Source organism: Sus scrofa, chromosome 6 (assembly GCF_000003025.6).
Source record: "Sus scrofa isolate TJ Tabasco breed Duroc chromosome 6, Sscrofa11.1, whole genome shotgun sequence".
In the NCBI taxonomy this organism is placed as follows: Eukaryota; Metazoa; Chordata; class Mammalia; order Artiodactyla; family Suidae; genus Sus; species Sus scrofa.
In genome coordinates, this window is record NC_010448.4 from 100,395,773 (window position 1) to 100,412,116 (window position 16,344).

At 47.4% G+C, this 16,344-nt stretch overlaps 1 protein-coding gene across 1 annotated transcript in view; it reads left to right on the top strand.

The window, feature by feature from the left end:
* The window catches only part of LAMA1 (laminin subunit alpha 1), a 135,615-nt gene that overhangs the window by 62,930 nt on the left and 56,341 nt on the right, over positions 1–16,344 (top strand). The window contains 12 exon segments of the mRNA XM_021096069.1: positions 1,556–1,683; positions 3,129–3,215; positions 3,879–4,090; positions 8,458–8,564; positions 8,862–9,042; positions 9,583–9,719; positions 10,882–11,118; positions 12,135–12,278; positions 12,741–12,920; positions 14,310–14,495; positions 15,020–15,147; positions 15,942–16,062. Coding sequence (XP_020951728.1) covers positions 1,556–1,683; positions 3,129–3,215; positions 3,879–4,090; positions 8,458–8,564; positions 8,862–9,042; positions 9,583–9,719; positions 10,882–11,118; positions 12,135–12,278; positions 12,741–12,920; positions 14,310–14,495; positions 15,020–15,147; positions 15,942–16,062 — 1,848 coding nt within the window.

Consider the following 16,344-nt stretch of genomic DNA (forward strand, 5'->3'; position numbering starts at 1 on the left):
GGTTAAGATTATAGAGCAATATAAAAGTACAAAACGTTGTCCCCGGATTAAATAAAAAAGGATCGGCTCTTTTAAACGCAAGTGCTAGTAGATTCGAACATTCTGTCACATCATGGAGCATAAGAGGGGTAATACACCTTATAACAATCCACTCATTTGTATAATACACAATGCTTCCTAGTTAGCTCAGAGAAACTCTGCAAACAAGCACCTCTTTCATGCAGTAGGAGTTGAAACGGGGCTCATCCAATATGTAGTTAATATTGAGAATGAACTTTAGGGCAGATACAGGGCAAGACTTGCTTTTTACCTTCAGTCGGAAATTCTTTGCGGCTCTTATGCCTGGGAGCCAGGCCATGCTCCTGGGTTCGGATAGATCCCCTGCTCATAGATGAGGGCGCTGTGCCTGGTGCTCAGCTGAACCCTATTCACGGTACAGAGAAAGGCTCATGCCTTTTCCCGAAGAGACTGACCGAGTCACGGGGCCAAGCGACGTTAATTACAGACCCATGGGGAAGATCCTGGTGTGATGTCGCCAATCACTTATTCTCTCTAGAGCCTGGTTTTTCTTTATTCTATGAGTACAGCTTTCCCTTTGTCTTCTGTCCGAGTCTTTGGTCTGAGAGGGCAGCATCTGTAAGGTGGTATGGAATGACAGTTTGCACGCAGACCCTGGCTTTCTAGAATAAGTTCCTTGGGTGAAGTTTCCCCACCGTTGGATAAAGTTCTCTCTGGTCTTTTGGAAAATTGTATTGGAGTGTAGCTGATTTACAATGTTGTGTTAATTTCAGATGTAGAGCAAAGTGAATCAGACATGTACACCTACCCATCCCTTTTCAGATTATTTTCCCATATAATTTATTATAGAATATTGAGTTGGTTTCCTTATGCTATGCAGTAGGTCCTTGTTGATGATGTGTTTTATATGTAGAAGTGCATATGTGTTAATCCCAAACTCCTCATTTATCCCTCCCGTCCTCACCTTTCCCCTTAGGTAACCACAAGTTTGATTTCAGAATCTATGAGTCAGTTTCTGTTTTTGTAAATAAGTTACTTTGCATCATTTTTATTGGATTCTACACAGAACTGATATCATATGATAGTTGTCCTTGTATGACTTACATCACTTAGGATGATGGTACATGCAATGGAATATTTATTACTCAGCCATAAAAAGAATGAATTCATGCCATTTGCAAAACTGTGGATGGTCCTGGCTTTTTATTTTTTTAATTAAAAAAAAAATTTTTTTTTGGTCTTTTGTCCTTTTAGGACTGCACCCACAGCATATGGAGGTTCCCAGGCTAGGGGTCGAATCGGAGCTGTAGCTGCCAGCCTACGGCAGAGCCACAGCAACGTGGGATCCGAGCCATATCTGCAACCTACACCACAGCTCACGGCAGCACTAGATCCTTAACCCACTGAGTGAGGCCAGGGATCGAACCCACAACCTCATGGTTCCTAGTTGGATTCGTTAACCACTGAGCCATGATGGGAACTCTGCGACTCTGAGAATCCTTAAGAGGACCTGAGCCCATCTTCTCCTGTGTCCTAGGCGTGCCAGCACAACACCACCGGGGACCACTGTGAGCAGTGTCTGCCTGGCTTCTATGGGAGGCCTTCCCAAGGGACCCCCAGGGACTGCCAGCCATGTGCCTGCCCCCTCTCCACCGCCTCAAACAAGTAAGCCTGGCGCCTCCACCAGCCGACCCTGCCCATGGCCAGGTCTCCATCCAGAGCATGACCTATTGTGATGAGGGTGTGAATTTTGCCATGTGGTGATTAGGTGGGATTAGAGATGGAGGAAGAGATTCTATTACTTACTTATTTATTAATTTTTTGGCCATGCCCACAGTGTGTGGAAATTCCCCGGCCAGGGATCAAACCTGAGCCCAGCAGTGACCTGGGCCATAGCAGTGACAATGCCAGATACCTAATTGCTAGGCCAGGAAACTCCTGATTCTATTTTTTTGTTTGTTGTTTTTTTGTCTCTTTAGGGCTGCACCTACAGCATATGGAGGTTCCCAGGCTAGGGGTCAAATTGGAGCTGTAGCCCCCGGCCTACACCACAGCCACAGCAATGCCAGATCCGAGCTGAGTCTGTGATCCACACCACAGCTCACAGCAATGCCAGATCCTTAACCCACTGAGCAAGGCCAGGGATTGAACCTGCGTCCTCATGGATGCTAGTCAGGTTCATGTCTGCTGAGCCATGATGGGAACTCCTGATTCTGTTTTTTTTTTAAACATTTGATGTGTAAAACTATGTAAGGAAAGCTGGGTGATGGCAAGGGCATGGATGTGCTTTTACCCTCTTGGTCTAATGTCCACCATGAGTTCTTTCTCGCGGATGTGTTGTGTGCCCGCCACTGGGCTGGCGGTGAAGAGGCAGATCCTGTTTGGGGAGATGCAGGTGGGCCCTGGGTGCAGAACGTGAGGGGAAGTGAAGGGCAGTTATATTCATGGCCTTGTAAGTCCGCTAGGGCTGGTATGTCCTGAGGGGCTAGTTCGACCCAGGCCACCCCTTCCTCCCCACTGTTTACCCTTCCCCTCCCCCACACCTAGAGGATTCCCTGGTTTTTGCTTGAAACTCCAGTGTCCAACCCAGGAATCAGGGCTGCTCTGATGAAATTGCAGAGGCTCCTCAACAGCCCCCAAGTCCCCCCTCAACAGTAGGGGTTGTGAAAGGACCTCGGTCCGCAGTGGGGGCCCTTTAGGGGATGCTGATCACTCACTGATGCACGGAGCCCCTGGGCTCTGGCCTGTAATGGAGCTCAGCATGCCCAGTGTGGGCAGGGCTCAGAGGCGGGGAGCCCAGGAGGAGCCAGAGAAGAGCCACTCTCCTGGAGGAGGCGGCCTCTGAGCTGGTGGTTGGGGATGAGCTGGTGAACCCAGGCATCTGGGGAGAAGCGCGGTCTAGGCCAAGGGACAAGCAGCCGCAGAGAGCAGGGAGTTCCCACTGCCCCCAGGGCTAGGCTGCCGGGCCAGCGGGCCTTGGGTTCTGGACTAAGGAGTGAGGATCCTGTGAAAGTTTGTAAGGACAGAAGTGGTAGAAACTAAGCCTTTTAACCTTTGGGAAGTGTGCACCGTTCATTGGAAAGTTGCATTTGTCTCTACTGTGTTGTCAGTTTCAGCCCCACCTGTCACCTGGACGAGGGTGACGAAGTGGTCTGTGACCAGTGCGCGCCGGGATATGCAGGGGATTGGTGCGAGAGGTACTTGGCTTCACTCAACCGCTTCCAAAAGTTGCATTAAAATGTTTGCTCTACCTTCTATGCTTATTTTTCAGTGTGCCGTTAGGTGTGGTTTTAGAGTTTGGGGTATGTGATTATTATTTCTTATAATCCTAGAAAAAAGCCAGTAGATGGATGAAAAAAATGAATGTTTTTCAGTCCCTGGGAAGTTTCTGATCTCCTTGCCCTAACGAGTTCTCATCAGTCACAATAGGAAACAGCACTTCTATTCACACCTTGGAATCTCCTGTTACTTGGGGTGATTCTGAAAGTGGGGGGGTGTTTAATATAATAGTGTCTTCTGGTGCCTGAAAACCGGGGGTGTCTTCCCCACATGTAAGTCTCGGTGCCAAGTCCAGCTGGAGCCCATAGGAGGGTGACATCTCCCAGGGGTGGGACGTGGGTTGAATTGCCTGGGACCCGAGTGCGTCCCTCTGGGATGCCTGGCTCTTTTCGGGCGCACTCCCCGTTCTGCACAATGAGTGAAGAGTCTGTAGCTGCCTGAACTTGGAGCCAGATCTTCTCACAGTTAATCTTTGGTAAAGACTCAGTCTGATTGATGAACCACTCAGAGTTCCTGGACAGTGGGGTCATGTCTGCAGGAATTGCCTTGGTTTGCATCTGTCTTTTCAATCTTTCGTGCAGATGCGCAGACGGTTACTATGGAAACCCAACAGTGCCTGGGGATTCCTGCCTCCCGTGTAACTGCAATGGCAACGTTGACCCCTTGGAGGCCGGGAGCTGTGATTCAGTCACCGGAGAATGCCTGAAATGCATCGGGAATACGGACGGCCGCCACTGCGAGAGGTGTGCTCATGGCTTCTACGGGGATGCCGTGACAGCCAAAAATTGCAGCGGTGAGTGTGTGGGCTGTGCAGTCAAGTCCATTGCTTATCACTCTGGGAAATCTCTGTCCATCTACTTGGGCCAAAAGGTGCTCAGGCCACGCAGTCCCTTGACCTTGAGTGATGCTAAGTCTTCCCTCTCTGCCCTGATCAGCTTGGTCAGTTATTCTAAATGTAGGTCAAGTGGTCAAGGCAGCACGAAGCACCCTTCCCTTTGATGAAGAAGTGGTACCTCACTGAGTAGTGTTCGAGGTAAAGGACACCTGTCCCATCTGTGAGGGAGATGCGAAGGGCTTCCTGAGGCAGATGGGATTTCAAGACATGGACTCAGAAACAGGGATCCCCTAGCCCCAGAAACTGGCCCATGTCCGTGGTCTGTGCCTGAACCATCGGAGCCCACATCTGCACGGCTCTCTCTGCTCAGACTCTTGAATTATGTAGAAAATAGACTCACTGAGAAAAGTTGATTTTCAAATTCCCATATGATAGACTTATAGCCTTGGGACTGATACAGCTCTTAGATTTTTTTTGCACAGTTCTTGAAGGAGTGAAAGAGTGAAAACGGCCATTGTAAAATACTTTGCTAATTTCGCAGCAATGCAGAAGTCCTGTTATGCTATTACAGTGTGGAGACACAAGAGGGTGCTAGAGACACAGAAAAGATGCTTTCTGAGGCACAGGAGATGGAGAGTTTTGCCACCCTGGGCCTATCAATGCCATCTTCAGCACCTTGATTGGTTATCATAGGGAGATAATTATGATAACTGGTGTTTATATAACGCTTCAAAGTTATGGGATGCTTTCACAATCCTGTCATTTTTTTCATCCTTACTGCAAACCTTGATGATTCATTTCCTAGTTCATTTGTCATTCATGAAGAGTTTCTGTGACATCCCAGGCGCTATATACTAAGTACTGTGATAGGAGCTGGAAATTGTATTTATGAGGCTTGGAAACCCCAAATCTGTCTGGGAGCCACGCATGACGGTGTGGAGGAGAAGCACGCGTGTGGATCCAGGTCCCTGGAGTCTGACCCATGTTGGGGAGGACCCGTGGTTGGTCACTGAGCAGCTGTGTGACGTTAGGCAAATGTATGAACTTCTCCTACTCACTGTGTCCTTGTACATAAAATGGACATAATTCTATGTATACACTGAGGCCTTTTGGAGAAGTCAATAGGATAACAAATTTAAAGCTCTAAATAGTAAATAAATGGTAGCTACAATCATCTCTAGTAATAAGGACAGTGATTCTTACTTATTTGTTTTTTAGGGCTGTACCCACAGCACATGGAAGTTCCCAGGCTAGGGGTCCAATTGGAGTTGCAGCTGCCAGCCTACGCTACAGCCACAGCAACGTGGGATCCAAGCTGCATCTGTGACCTACACCACAGCTCATGGCAACGCTGGATCCTTTAACCCACTGAGAGAGGCCAGGGATCGAACCCATATCCTCATGGATACTACTTGGGTTTGTCATTGTTAAGCCACAACAGGAAAATAACAATCACAATAATAAAAAATATTATCATTTTCTATCAATGCTGTCCAACAGAAATGTAAGCCACACGTGTCTTTTAAAATTTTTGAGTAACCACCTTTTGCTGAGTATCAAGAAATAGGTGACATACATTTTAACAATGCATTTTATTTAGCCCAATATAAAGTGTTATCATTTTATTGTGTAATCGTTTTCAAAGTATTAATGAGATTATTATTTTTAATACTAAGTCTTCAAAATTCAGTGTGTTTTTTATAGCTTATCTCCATTAGAATGCTATAGTTTCATCCAAAATACTTGATCTGTATTTAGATTACTTAAATTCAACATGAAAGGAGTGGATTCAGATACTCAAGTTGTTCAGTCACACTGCAGAATTTTCTAGCATGTGCCAAAAAAAAATTTTCCTTTCTGTTCTGTGCATCCATCCCACATTGACAAAGCTGCTTCAGGATTTTACCACTGGATAGAAGGGAAGACAGAAAATCAAAGGTCTTAGTGATGAGTAGTGGGGGGTAGGGTGGACGATTGGTCAGAACAGATAGCATTTGGGTCTGGGGGCAGCTGCCTGGGCCCAGTGTGTGTCCTGAGAGCTTGGTGAGAGACAGGCTCAAAAGGGAGGGAGGGCTGTGGAGTTCCCCTGTGGCACAGTGGGTTAAGGATCTGCAGTAGTCACTACAGCACCTTAGATCACTGTGGTATATGTTCGATCCCTGGCCTGGAACTTCTACATGCCGTGGGTGTGTCCTTCCCCTCAAAAAGGGAGAGAGGGGTCAGGGCCTGATCCATAGAAAGATACAACAAGACAGTCACAGGATCTGCTCTTAGAATCTGCACCTGGGCATCCTGGACACTTTAGGAGGAGCAATTTTAGCAGCCAAGGGATTGGGAGGGCAGGATGCAAATGATGGATTGAACTATGGTGCTGAGGGTGAGGGAGGAGCAGAGGGAGCCAATGGGGAGAGTCTAGATGGAACCTCAGCAAGAATGAAAGGTTAAGGGGGGTGGGATGTGTGAATGAGGATGTGAGTGTGTTGTATGTATGTGATGTTTACATGGGCTACAGGTGAGAGTGGTTGGAGGCTGAGGACTGTTTTAAATACAGGTATTATGCTGATTTCTGTACAACAGGGCCAGCAAACCAGGGGAGAACTATCATTGCAAAGAGTTTGTTACTGTGGATGCCAGATGGGTGGGGACACAGCATGGGCGTGGCCAAGAAGGTGCCAGCTGGGCAGGGACACAGCGTGGGCATGACCAAGCTGGGTGCCAGGTGGGTGGGGACACAGCATAGTCGTGGCCAAGCACAAAAGCAGCCAGGTTGGTCCAGAGGGGAAGTGTGGGCAGGAGCCTTTATCTGCAGGAAGAAAGGGACAGGCGGGGTAAGCAGGTTTAGGATTAGCTGGTTTGAATCATTCAGCAGGTTTGGGGCCTAAGGGCTGTCCCTGTTGTCTGATGCACGGTCCTGGGGTGACAAGGACAGGTGGACAGTGGCAGATGAGAGCCCAGTGAGGAAGGCAATGGGATGTGGTCTCTGGATTGGTTGGTTTGCCTCTGAAAGGCAACTAAGGAGGCAGAACTCCACCCCCTTTCCTCTGACCATCAGCCCTCCCATTGCCAGTGTCCCACCCCTGCCCTGTCCCACTGCTCTTTGCTGCCACCCAGAGTGTGCTTGGGTTTGAGGTAACTTGTGAAGTTTTTTTTACACAGTTATGCCATATGTCAGAGGGTGTCCATTTTCTGAGCCCAAGCATCCAAAAATAGTACATGTCCTGGGAGAGCTTTGTTGGTGAACATGTTAGGAGTTCCCGTCGTGGCGCAGTGGTTAACGAATCTGACTAGGAACCATGAGGTTGCGGGTTCGGTCCCTGCCCTTGCTCACTGGGTTACCGATCCGGCGTTGCCGTGAGCTGTGGTGTAGGTTGCAGACACGGCTCGGATCCCGCGTTGCTGTGGCTCTGGCGTAGGCCAGTGGCTACAGCTCCGATTCGACCCCTAGCCTGGGAACCTCCATATGCCGCAGGGGCGGCCCAAGAAATAGCAAAAAGACAAAAAAAAAAAAAAAAAAAAAGTTACATAATTTAAACAAAGTATATATTGACAGCTCCCTGTGAACATGAAACATTTCTTGGACCTGTTAAATTGCATGGCTTTGAAAAGATAGGGGAGTTTGCAGCTTTAAACATCAATATTCTGGCTGTAGATAAAATTGAAGCATCTGGGCTGAAGATAAGAATCTCAAAGGACTCATGACTTAGAGCAGGGAAATACTGCGTTAAATTATGAACTATGTCCAGGATCGTTGTGAGCTTTAAAATAGTAAATATATATGTGATTAGAATGAGCAAGTCGCTAAATTGATTTTAAAATCTTCTTTGCTTATTTTCTATGCAGCTTTGTTGATATACGTGGGTGGTCACTTAAAAAATTCCAAGGACAGAAAATTGGCAGAACACTGTAAACCAACTATAATGGGAAAAATTAAAATCTTTAAAAATTTTTTAAAAAAACTTCAAGTGTGTTAAGTTTGTGGATTATTCTCTTAATAGCCTCAGTAATTTTTTTCTCTGCATGCTGCTTCCTTGCACCAACCTTATCTTGGCTTACTCCTCAGAGAAATACTAATTTTTTTAAGTTAGGACAAAGCAATAATTTTGTTTCAAGAATGTGTATATATATGTGTGACTGGGTCACTTTGCTGTACACCAGAAACGGGCGCAACATTGTAAATCAACTAACCCTTACTAAAAAAAATAGACCCCCAAAAATAACAATTTTGTTTCAGTTTTACGATTTGAGGCAATTTTTTTCTTTGGGGATCAATTTATAATAACTCTACATAGAAATGCGTACGAATATGTCTTGTGTGTGTGTGTCAGCCTGTGAATGCCATGAACAAGGCTCCCTGTCTGCTGTCTGCCATCCTGAGACCGGACTCTGTGACTGCAAACCACACGTGACCGGACAGCAGTGTGACCAGTGCTTGGTAAGATGCCAGCTTTTTGCCTGCCGTTAACACGTTCCTCAGTGATGTCTATGACTGATGCTTTAACTGGCTCAAATGAAATGCTCAGCTTCCAGGAAGAGCAGGTTCCTGGGCAGCTAGCGAGTGCCGTGTGTCCATATCTGGAGAGTAGGTATTGGGCTCACAGAGCAGCTGCATGATGTTCTGAGCACCTTGAGCGGCTATGAGGGTGCCGTGGTTGACTTGGGAAATGTTGCAGTGGGTACCAGTCGCTTACAAAAACATATTTTGTCTTCCTGGCTCTGCCCCGGGAAACAGCACGGCTACTTCAGGTTGGACTCAGGGTTTGGGTGCCTGCCCTGTAACTGCAACGCGTCTGGCTCCCTGTCCGATGATTGCTCAGAGGAAGGCCAGTGTCCCTGCGTCCCAGGCGTGGCTGGGGAGAGATGCGACAGGTGTGCACGTGGCTTCTACGCCTACCAGGATGGCGGCTGTACACGTAAGCTCTTGAGTTCAGCCTTTGAGACTTCACTGTAATTCCCAGACTTTTCTTTGAGCTCTCCTTGGACTGATTCTGTTAAGTTCCTTTATGGTTTTTTTCCTTAACCTCTAGGCTTTCATATCTTTTTTCTCCTTGATCTCTATTCTGGGTGAGTCTGTAAGCTTCAGTGGGGCTGGACTCACTGTGAGAAAATGGAGAAGCTAATGATAGACTCCATCCAGGAGCTGCTGTCACGGTTGTCCTGAAAGTCCTTGGCTGTTAGCAAACAAGTGCTCAGTGAGTGTTGGCTCTGTTTTCCCCACCTTTCCCATCTTTTCTCTGTTTCCCCCGCTATGCCCCGATTCTCTCTCTTCCAGCAGCATCTCTCCACAAACACGAGCAGCACGGCGGGGTCTTGGGGACATTGGGTCTCTTTCAGGAAGGGAAGGAGTGATGGAGATTACTAGTTGGAGGGCAATAGCTTGCAGCATCCACTTTGACCCCTTTGGTTGACCTGAGCATCGTGGTCCCTAAGGACACTTTCTGTCTTTCCCACAGCCTGTGACTGTGCGCACACCCAGAACACCTGCGACCCGGACTCGGGGGAGTGTGTGTGCCCGCCTCACACTCAGGGCACGGCGTGTGAGGAGTGTGTGGACGGACACTGGGGCCACGACCTGGAGCTCGGATGCCAGGTATGCACGGAGGTCTTCTTTGTGGAGAATTCCCTCCCTCTTTTGCTTCGACCCATGTGCTTGATTTTAACCTGTGGACCAGCTTTGTGGTTCCTACTTAAAACTCAGTCTGGGAGTTCTCGTTGTGGCTCAGCAGGATAAGAATCCAACTAGTATCCATGCAGATGTGGGTTCAATCTTTAGCTCCAGTCACTGAGTTAAGGATCTGTCATTGCCATGGCTGCGGCGTAGGCCGGCAGCTATAGCTTTGATTCCACCCCTAGCCTGGGGATTTCCATACGCTGCAGGTGTGGCCCTAATAATAATAATAATAATAATAACAATAATAATAAATAGGAGTTCCCGTCATGGCCCAGCGGTAATGAACCTGACTAGTATCCATGAGGACATGAGTTCGATCCTTGGCCTCCTTCATTGGGTTAATGATCCGGCGTTGCCATGAGCTGCAGTGTAGGTCACAGACATGGCTCAGATCCCACGCTGCTGTGACTGTGTCGTAGACTGGCAGATACACTCTGATTAGACTCCTAGCCTGGGAACGCCCATATGCTGAGGGTATGGTGCTAAAATATAAATAAATAAATAAATAAATAAATAAATAAATAAATAAATCTCAGTCCGGATTGTAGGAATAAAAATGAAAACAGCACCCTTAAGATACAATATTCAAGGTTTTCTTCAAGGGCTTAGCAGTGGAACTGATGATTAGAAGATAAAAGTTTTGTTGGAGTGCCCTTCAAGTGTGTTCTACGGTATATGCTCTCTTCCAGGAGGACAGAAACCACTTTGGGGGAGGGTGTGTGTAGAACGTCCAGTCTTCACTGTGTGTCTATTTTTTCTATGTTAACTCTTATCAGTTAAACTTAGAGTTTGTGTTTTGGACACAGAGGGACAATTACTTGACTTCTAAAGTAAGTTTGCTGACTGCTCTGACCTGTTAAGTAAGTTGAATTTCAGGCCGTGGTTTCAGCCCAGCCTGCATGTGTCTCAAAGGTTTGCTCCTGTCCAGCCATGTGGTCCCGGCCTCTCGCTGGCACATAGCAGTGAGCCCGTGTGCGGGAGCGGGAGGGACCCATGCGTTCAGAGTCTTCCAGGAGCCCCCGATGTGTGCGTTATGAACATGTAAAAGCTGCCTTTGATTTATTGAGCCTTTCCCTTCCAGGCCTGCAACTGCAGTAGCGTGGGGTCCATCAGTCATCAATGTGATGTGCTCACTGGCCGTTGCCAGTGTAAGCCTGGGTTCGGTGGCCGGACCTGTGCCCAGTGCTCCCTGGGGTACAGAGACTTTCCAGACTGTGTGGCCTGTGACTGCAACCTCAGAGGGACACTGGCTGACACCTGTGACCCAGAGCAGGGACTTTGCAGCTGTGCTTCAGAAATGGGGACCTGCTCTTGCAAGGTATTGCCTCCACTCTCTTCCTCCCTCCCACTGGCATTCGGACTTGGGGGCTTTACCTCTTTAAATAAGCGCCTGGGTCTAAGACAGTTCTCATTCTCATAATGAGTTGACATCACCTTTTGGGTCTGAGTTTAAATTCTGTGTGTGCCCCGCCCCCAAGAATGATGGATGCTTCTTTAGATGGAATTTGTACTGTTTATTACAAGTGTCAGATGATGGAGCTGATTTGAAAAACACGCTGAGCTTTCTAGCTTGTGTTCCAGTTGGCTGAGTAGCCAATCTATCTTGACTCTACAGGTAAAATAGATAACTCGGGGCTTCAGGAAGATTTATGATTTCATAGCTGGTAGGTAATTATTCTCTTGTGTGTGCTGGCCAGACTGGAGGGAATATGAAAGAAGGAATATAAATAACTGGAGGTTCTCACTTTCCCAGGACGTCAGATGTCAGTCATGCTTAATTCTGTGTATTTCCATGTGTTTTCCCATTGTGTTTTGTTGTTACAAGAATCTTTGGCCACCTTCTCTGTTCCTTTCCAGGGGGTGGTGAGATGGAAGCCTCGTCTGGGTTGCTTAGTGGGGGGTTGGGGGTGGGGAGGACTCATGGGGCTCCGATGGCAGCGGGTGGGGACATCAGTGGACGTGTGCCTGGTTTGCCACACGTATGCTAGCAGTTCGCATGACAGGCGAGCAGCACAGGAGGACCTGCCCTAGTAGCCCTCTGGTCCCCATCCCTGCATTCTGACTGATCCATCGGTCCCCTGGGGACTCCAGGAGGATTCCGGGGCCGCTCCAGGAGACTCACCAGGGAACCTGCATTTTCCAAAAGCTTCCAAGGCAATTTTGACGATGAGCTGCATTGCGGAATCAGTGGGTCCTAGAGACCTGAGGCTCAGAGGGGTTACAGAACCAGCTAGTTCTGCGATGTTTGTTCACCCCAAATTATGGCTGTGTTGTATTTCCTTTCTGTGGGTTCAGAAATCGTGTAAAATGAGTCTGTCCCTCTGTCCCCTGTAGGAAAATGTCGTCGGCCCTCAGTGCAGCGAGTGTCGAGCCGGCACCTTTGCCCTGGACGCCGCGGACCCTCGGGGGTGCACCCCTTGCTTCTGCTTCGGGCTGTCCCAGCTCTGCTCAGAGGCCGAGGGATACGTGAGGACCCGGGTGAGTTACACACGCCGCCGAACCGAACGCTCTGTCTGAACCCTCTGCTCTTGGCAGTTGGGGAGGGTGGGAAAGCCAGTCACGTACTTACATTAAATTTTGCTCTTACTGAATCAGGAATTCTAGGAAGCTGCTTTGGGTGAGTAAAGAGTCAGAAATCTGCCTCTACTTCCAGTAAATGGGGCGGGAATCAGGCTGGCTCTGCGCTGGTCTGTCTGTGGCTTGAGTTGGAGAAAACCACACCCACCAGCCGTCTCCTTCGTGGAATTGGATGTTGCCTGGTAGAGCAGCAGTTGACCCTGAATGCGGTGGTTTAAGTGGTTTTCAGTTCATTTAAATCCAGATGTTTACATTAGTCCTGTTTTAATACGAAGCTGTCTCATCGGAGACAGTGGGAGAATACGCCAGCGGTGCGGGGTTGATTGACACTCTAAAGTGGATTTGTCCTCCTTCCATGTCTAGGTAACACTGGGCTCTGGTCAGCCTCTTCTGCGGGTGGTTTCGCAGAGTAACCTCAAAGGGACCGCCGAGGGGGTGTATTACCAGGCCCCTGATGTCCTCCTAGACGCCGAGACCGTCCGGCGGCATGTCCACGCGGAGCCCTTTTACTGGCGGCTGCCCAGGCAGTTTCTGGGAGACCAGGTGAGAGGCACCCCTGCCTAGAGCCCGCCCAGGGTTCCTGGGGGAACGGGAGCGATTTGCAATGACGGTGACCGGGGTTGGCCTGTGGCTAACTGGAGTGGTTATTCATTTCCTCTTCTAAGTGGGAGTGGAGAAGGTTAATGCTTATAAAATCCCTCCAGATGGAGGGTTCTTTAAATAGTTCCATTAATTTTGGATGTCTTTTAAAGTTAATGTCATATCCTTTTTCTCCTGTTTTTTCTTTCCTTTTACGGCCGCACCTACGGCATAGAGAAGTTCCCGGGCCAGGGGTAGAATCAGAATTGCAGCTGCCAGCCTGCAACTCAGCTACAGCAATGCCAGGTCCTTAACCCACTGAGTGAGGCCAGGGATCAAACCTGTACCCTCACAGAGACAATGTCGGGTCCTTAACCCCCTGAGCCACCATGGGAACTCCTTTTTCTCTTTCTTAAAGCAGTCATTCAACAAACATTTGTTGTTTTTCATTAATATAGGCTCAGTATAGCCTAGAAGGTCTGGGAGGGCCTTCTCAAGAAGTTGGTACATATTTTTTGGAGGGAAAAAAGACGGGACGTCTCTTGTGTATTTGTGTTTACATATACATAGGAGTCTGTCCGTGAATTCACCCTAACCTTTGAAATTGGCGAATATAACTCCAGTGCTCCTATGGCTATAGCCTATGTTTAATTCAAAGGAGTTTGAGGATAATTAGAATGACTGTGACACAGATGTGTTACACTGGGGCTTACGTGGTTGGCATCATCAAGAGGACATGGTGAGAGGTAATGGAAGGACCTGTGGCCTCCATGGTTGTGGTGGTTTCATGGGTTTACACATCTCTCCAAACCCACTGAGTTGTATACAGCACAGAAGTAAAGCTTTTCCCGGCCAATCTGACTTTAACAAACTGCTTTTTAAAACGTTTTAAAGATGACGAAGCATCTTTTCTTTGGCTTGGGTCAATTTAATAATCCATGATTAAGTAGAATTAGAAGGAAACACATTTCAAACAATATACTCCATAGGTGATGTATTTTTAAGGTACAAGATTTCCTTCAAAGGGGAGCAAACTTAGAATAATTTTTTTTTTTCTTTTTAGGGCTGCACCTGCAGCTTATGGAAGTTCCCAGGCTAGGGGTCGAATCAGAGCTGCAGCTGCAGGCCTACGCCACAGCCACAGCAATGCCAGATCTGAGCTGTGTCTGCGACCTACACCACAGCTCACAGCAACGCTGGATCCTCGACCCACTGAGTGAGGCCAGGGATTCAGCCCGCAACCTCATGGATCCTAGTCGAATTCGTTTCCGCTGAGCCCCTATGGGAACTCCAGAATAAAATATTTTTAACCCTTGCCATATCAGAGAGGTGAACACCTGTGCTTTCCCACAGCTCATGGCTTACGGCGGGAAACTGCGGTACGGCGTGGCCTTCTATTCTTCCAATGGCCTCGGCACCTTCAACCTGGAGCCTCAGGTGCTCATGAAAGGAGGCAGGACCAGAAAGCATGTCATCTACGTGGATGCGCAGGCCCCGGAGAACGGAGTGAGAGAAGAGCAGGAAATAGAGATGAAAGAGGTGACCGAGCGCTCTTTTCACATAACCCCTCCCGCTGGGAACTTTGCCTGAAATTTTCCAATCATGAAATCGCTGTAAAAAGACAGTGAGCAAGAAAGCCTTGGGATCAAAATTTTTAGCAAAATTCCTGAAAAGATTCAAATTTCATAATCTCAAGAAATGTAGATTAGGTTTATGGTAATTTCATGCAAGTTGCACCTTAAAGCTTTTATCAGGGTCTCGGAGTTTCAACCTTTATGGTTATAAGGGACTCCTTGAACTTGGAAAGTATGTGTTCCTTCCTCCAGCAGGTATTTCCCGATGCTTCCCTGTGGGGCTGGCACCTCCCAGGGTGACTTGGGGTGGTTGATAAGTGAGATGGCGCTGATGCTGCCCTCAGGAGGCGGCAGGAGAGCTTCCTTAGTTAAACTTAGTGTCCCGCCCAGGCCTGGGCTCACTGCTGGAGAAATTTTTGTAAGAATTAAGTCTGTATGCCTCTGAGAAGCTGTACCCTAAATTTAATTGACTGGGCTTCTCCTCCACAGAATTTTTGGAAATATTTTAACTCTGTTTCTGAAGAACCTGTCACACGCTCAGATTTTATGTCGGTTCTTAGCAACGTTGAATACATCTTCATCAAAGCATCTTATGGTCAAGGGTTACAGCAAAGCAGGTACATGGAAACTTCTAGAACTTTTAAAAATATGTTTCTTATAAAAAAGCAAGTGGAAGGGATTTGTCTTTAATAATATATATATTTCTGTTCCTCACAAAACCTTACTACGTATTATTGTTTTATGAAATATGTGAACACAACATAAATTAGCCATCTCCCCTGTTCATGTGCATATAATATATACATACATGATGTTGATATCTTTTATGAGGATAAAATATCAACAACAAATAAACTCTGCTATTTTCTGCACTTAAACTTCAATAGCCATTTCTTTGTAACAATGCATCAAGAATGTTGTCACTTGGGAGTTCCCATTGTGGCTCAGCGGGTTAAGGACCCAACATAGCATCTGTGAGGATGCAGGTTCAAGACCTGGCCTTGCTTAGTGGGTTAAGGATCTGGCATTGCTTCAAGCTGCGGCTCAGATCTAGCATCGACCCCTAGCCTGGGAACTTCCATATGTAGCAGGTGCAGCTTTAAAAAGAAAAAAAAAAAGAATGCTGTCACCTGCTCATCTAGTACTTATTCTATAAAGAAAGCCACCTAAGTTATGGCTAAACTAGGACTTCAAGAGTTTCCGCTGTGCTTCCCCTAACATGACTTTTAAGGTCTATAATGTTAGCTGAGGTTCTACACTGTGTTGACTACTGTGCATTTAGTCTTTTTCTACCCATTTCCTTTATAACGATGAGTAGGAACTGCTTTCAAACAGGCAGGAAAGCTCTGGTGCGAGCAAATGTTATTCTGTAATGTGCCTTTTCCTCTCACACTTCTTAACGGTTTCACAGAATCTCAAATATCTCGTTGGAGGTGGGCACAAAGGCTGAAGAACTGCACCCAGGGTGGGAGGAAGCTTCTCTTTTAGAGAAGTGTATCTGTCCTCCTGGCACGGCCGGATTCTCATGTCAGGTAGGGACACTCTGGTTAAAGCCCATTTCCTGGCTTGGGTTGGGAACATGCTTGTGGCAGCCGCTCCAAGTGATGAACAGAACTGTGTGTATCTATTACATCGTGTCTCCCTTTTAAAAGATTACATGCAGGAAAATAGACACCATCCTGACCATTTTTCTAAGGTGTCCAGGTCTGCAGCCTTAAGCATCCTCACGCTGCTGTACCGTCAATCTCCCGAATTCCTCATCTTGTGAAAATGAAAGTCTGTGTTCGTTAAACACTCGTCCCCATGCCGCTCCC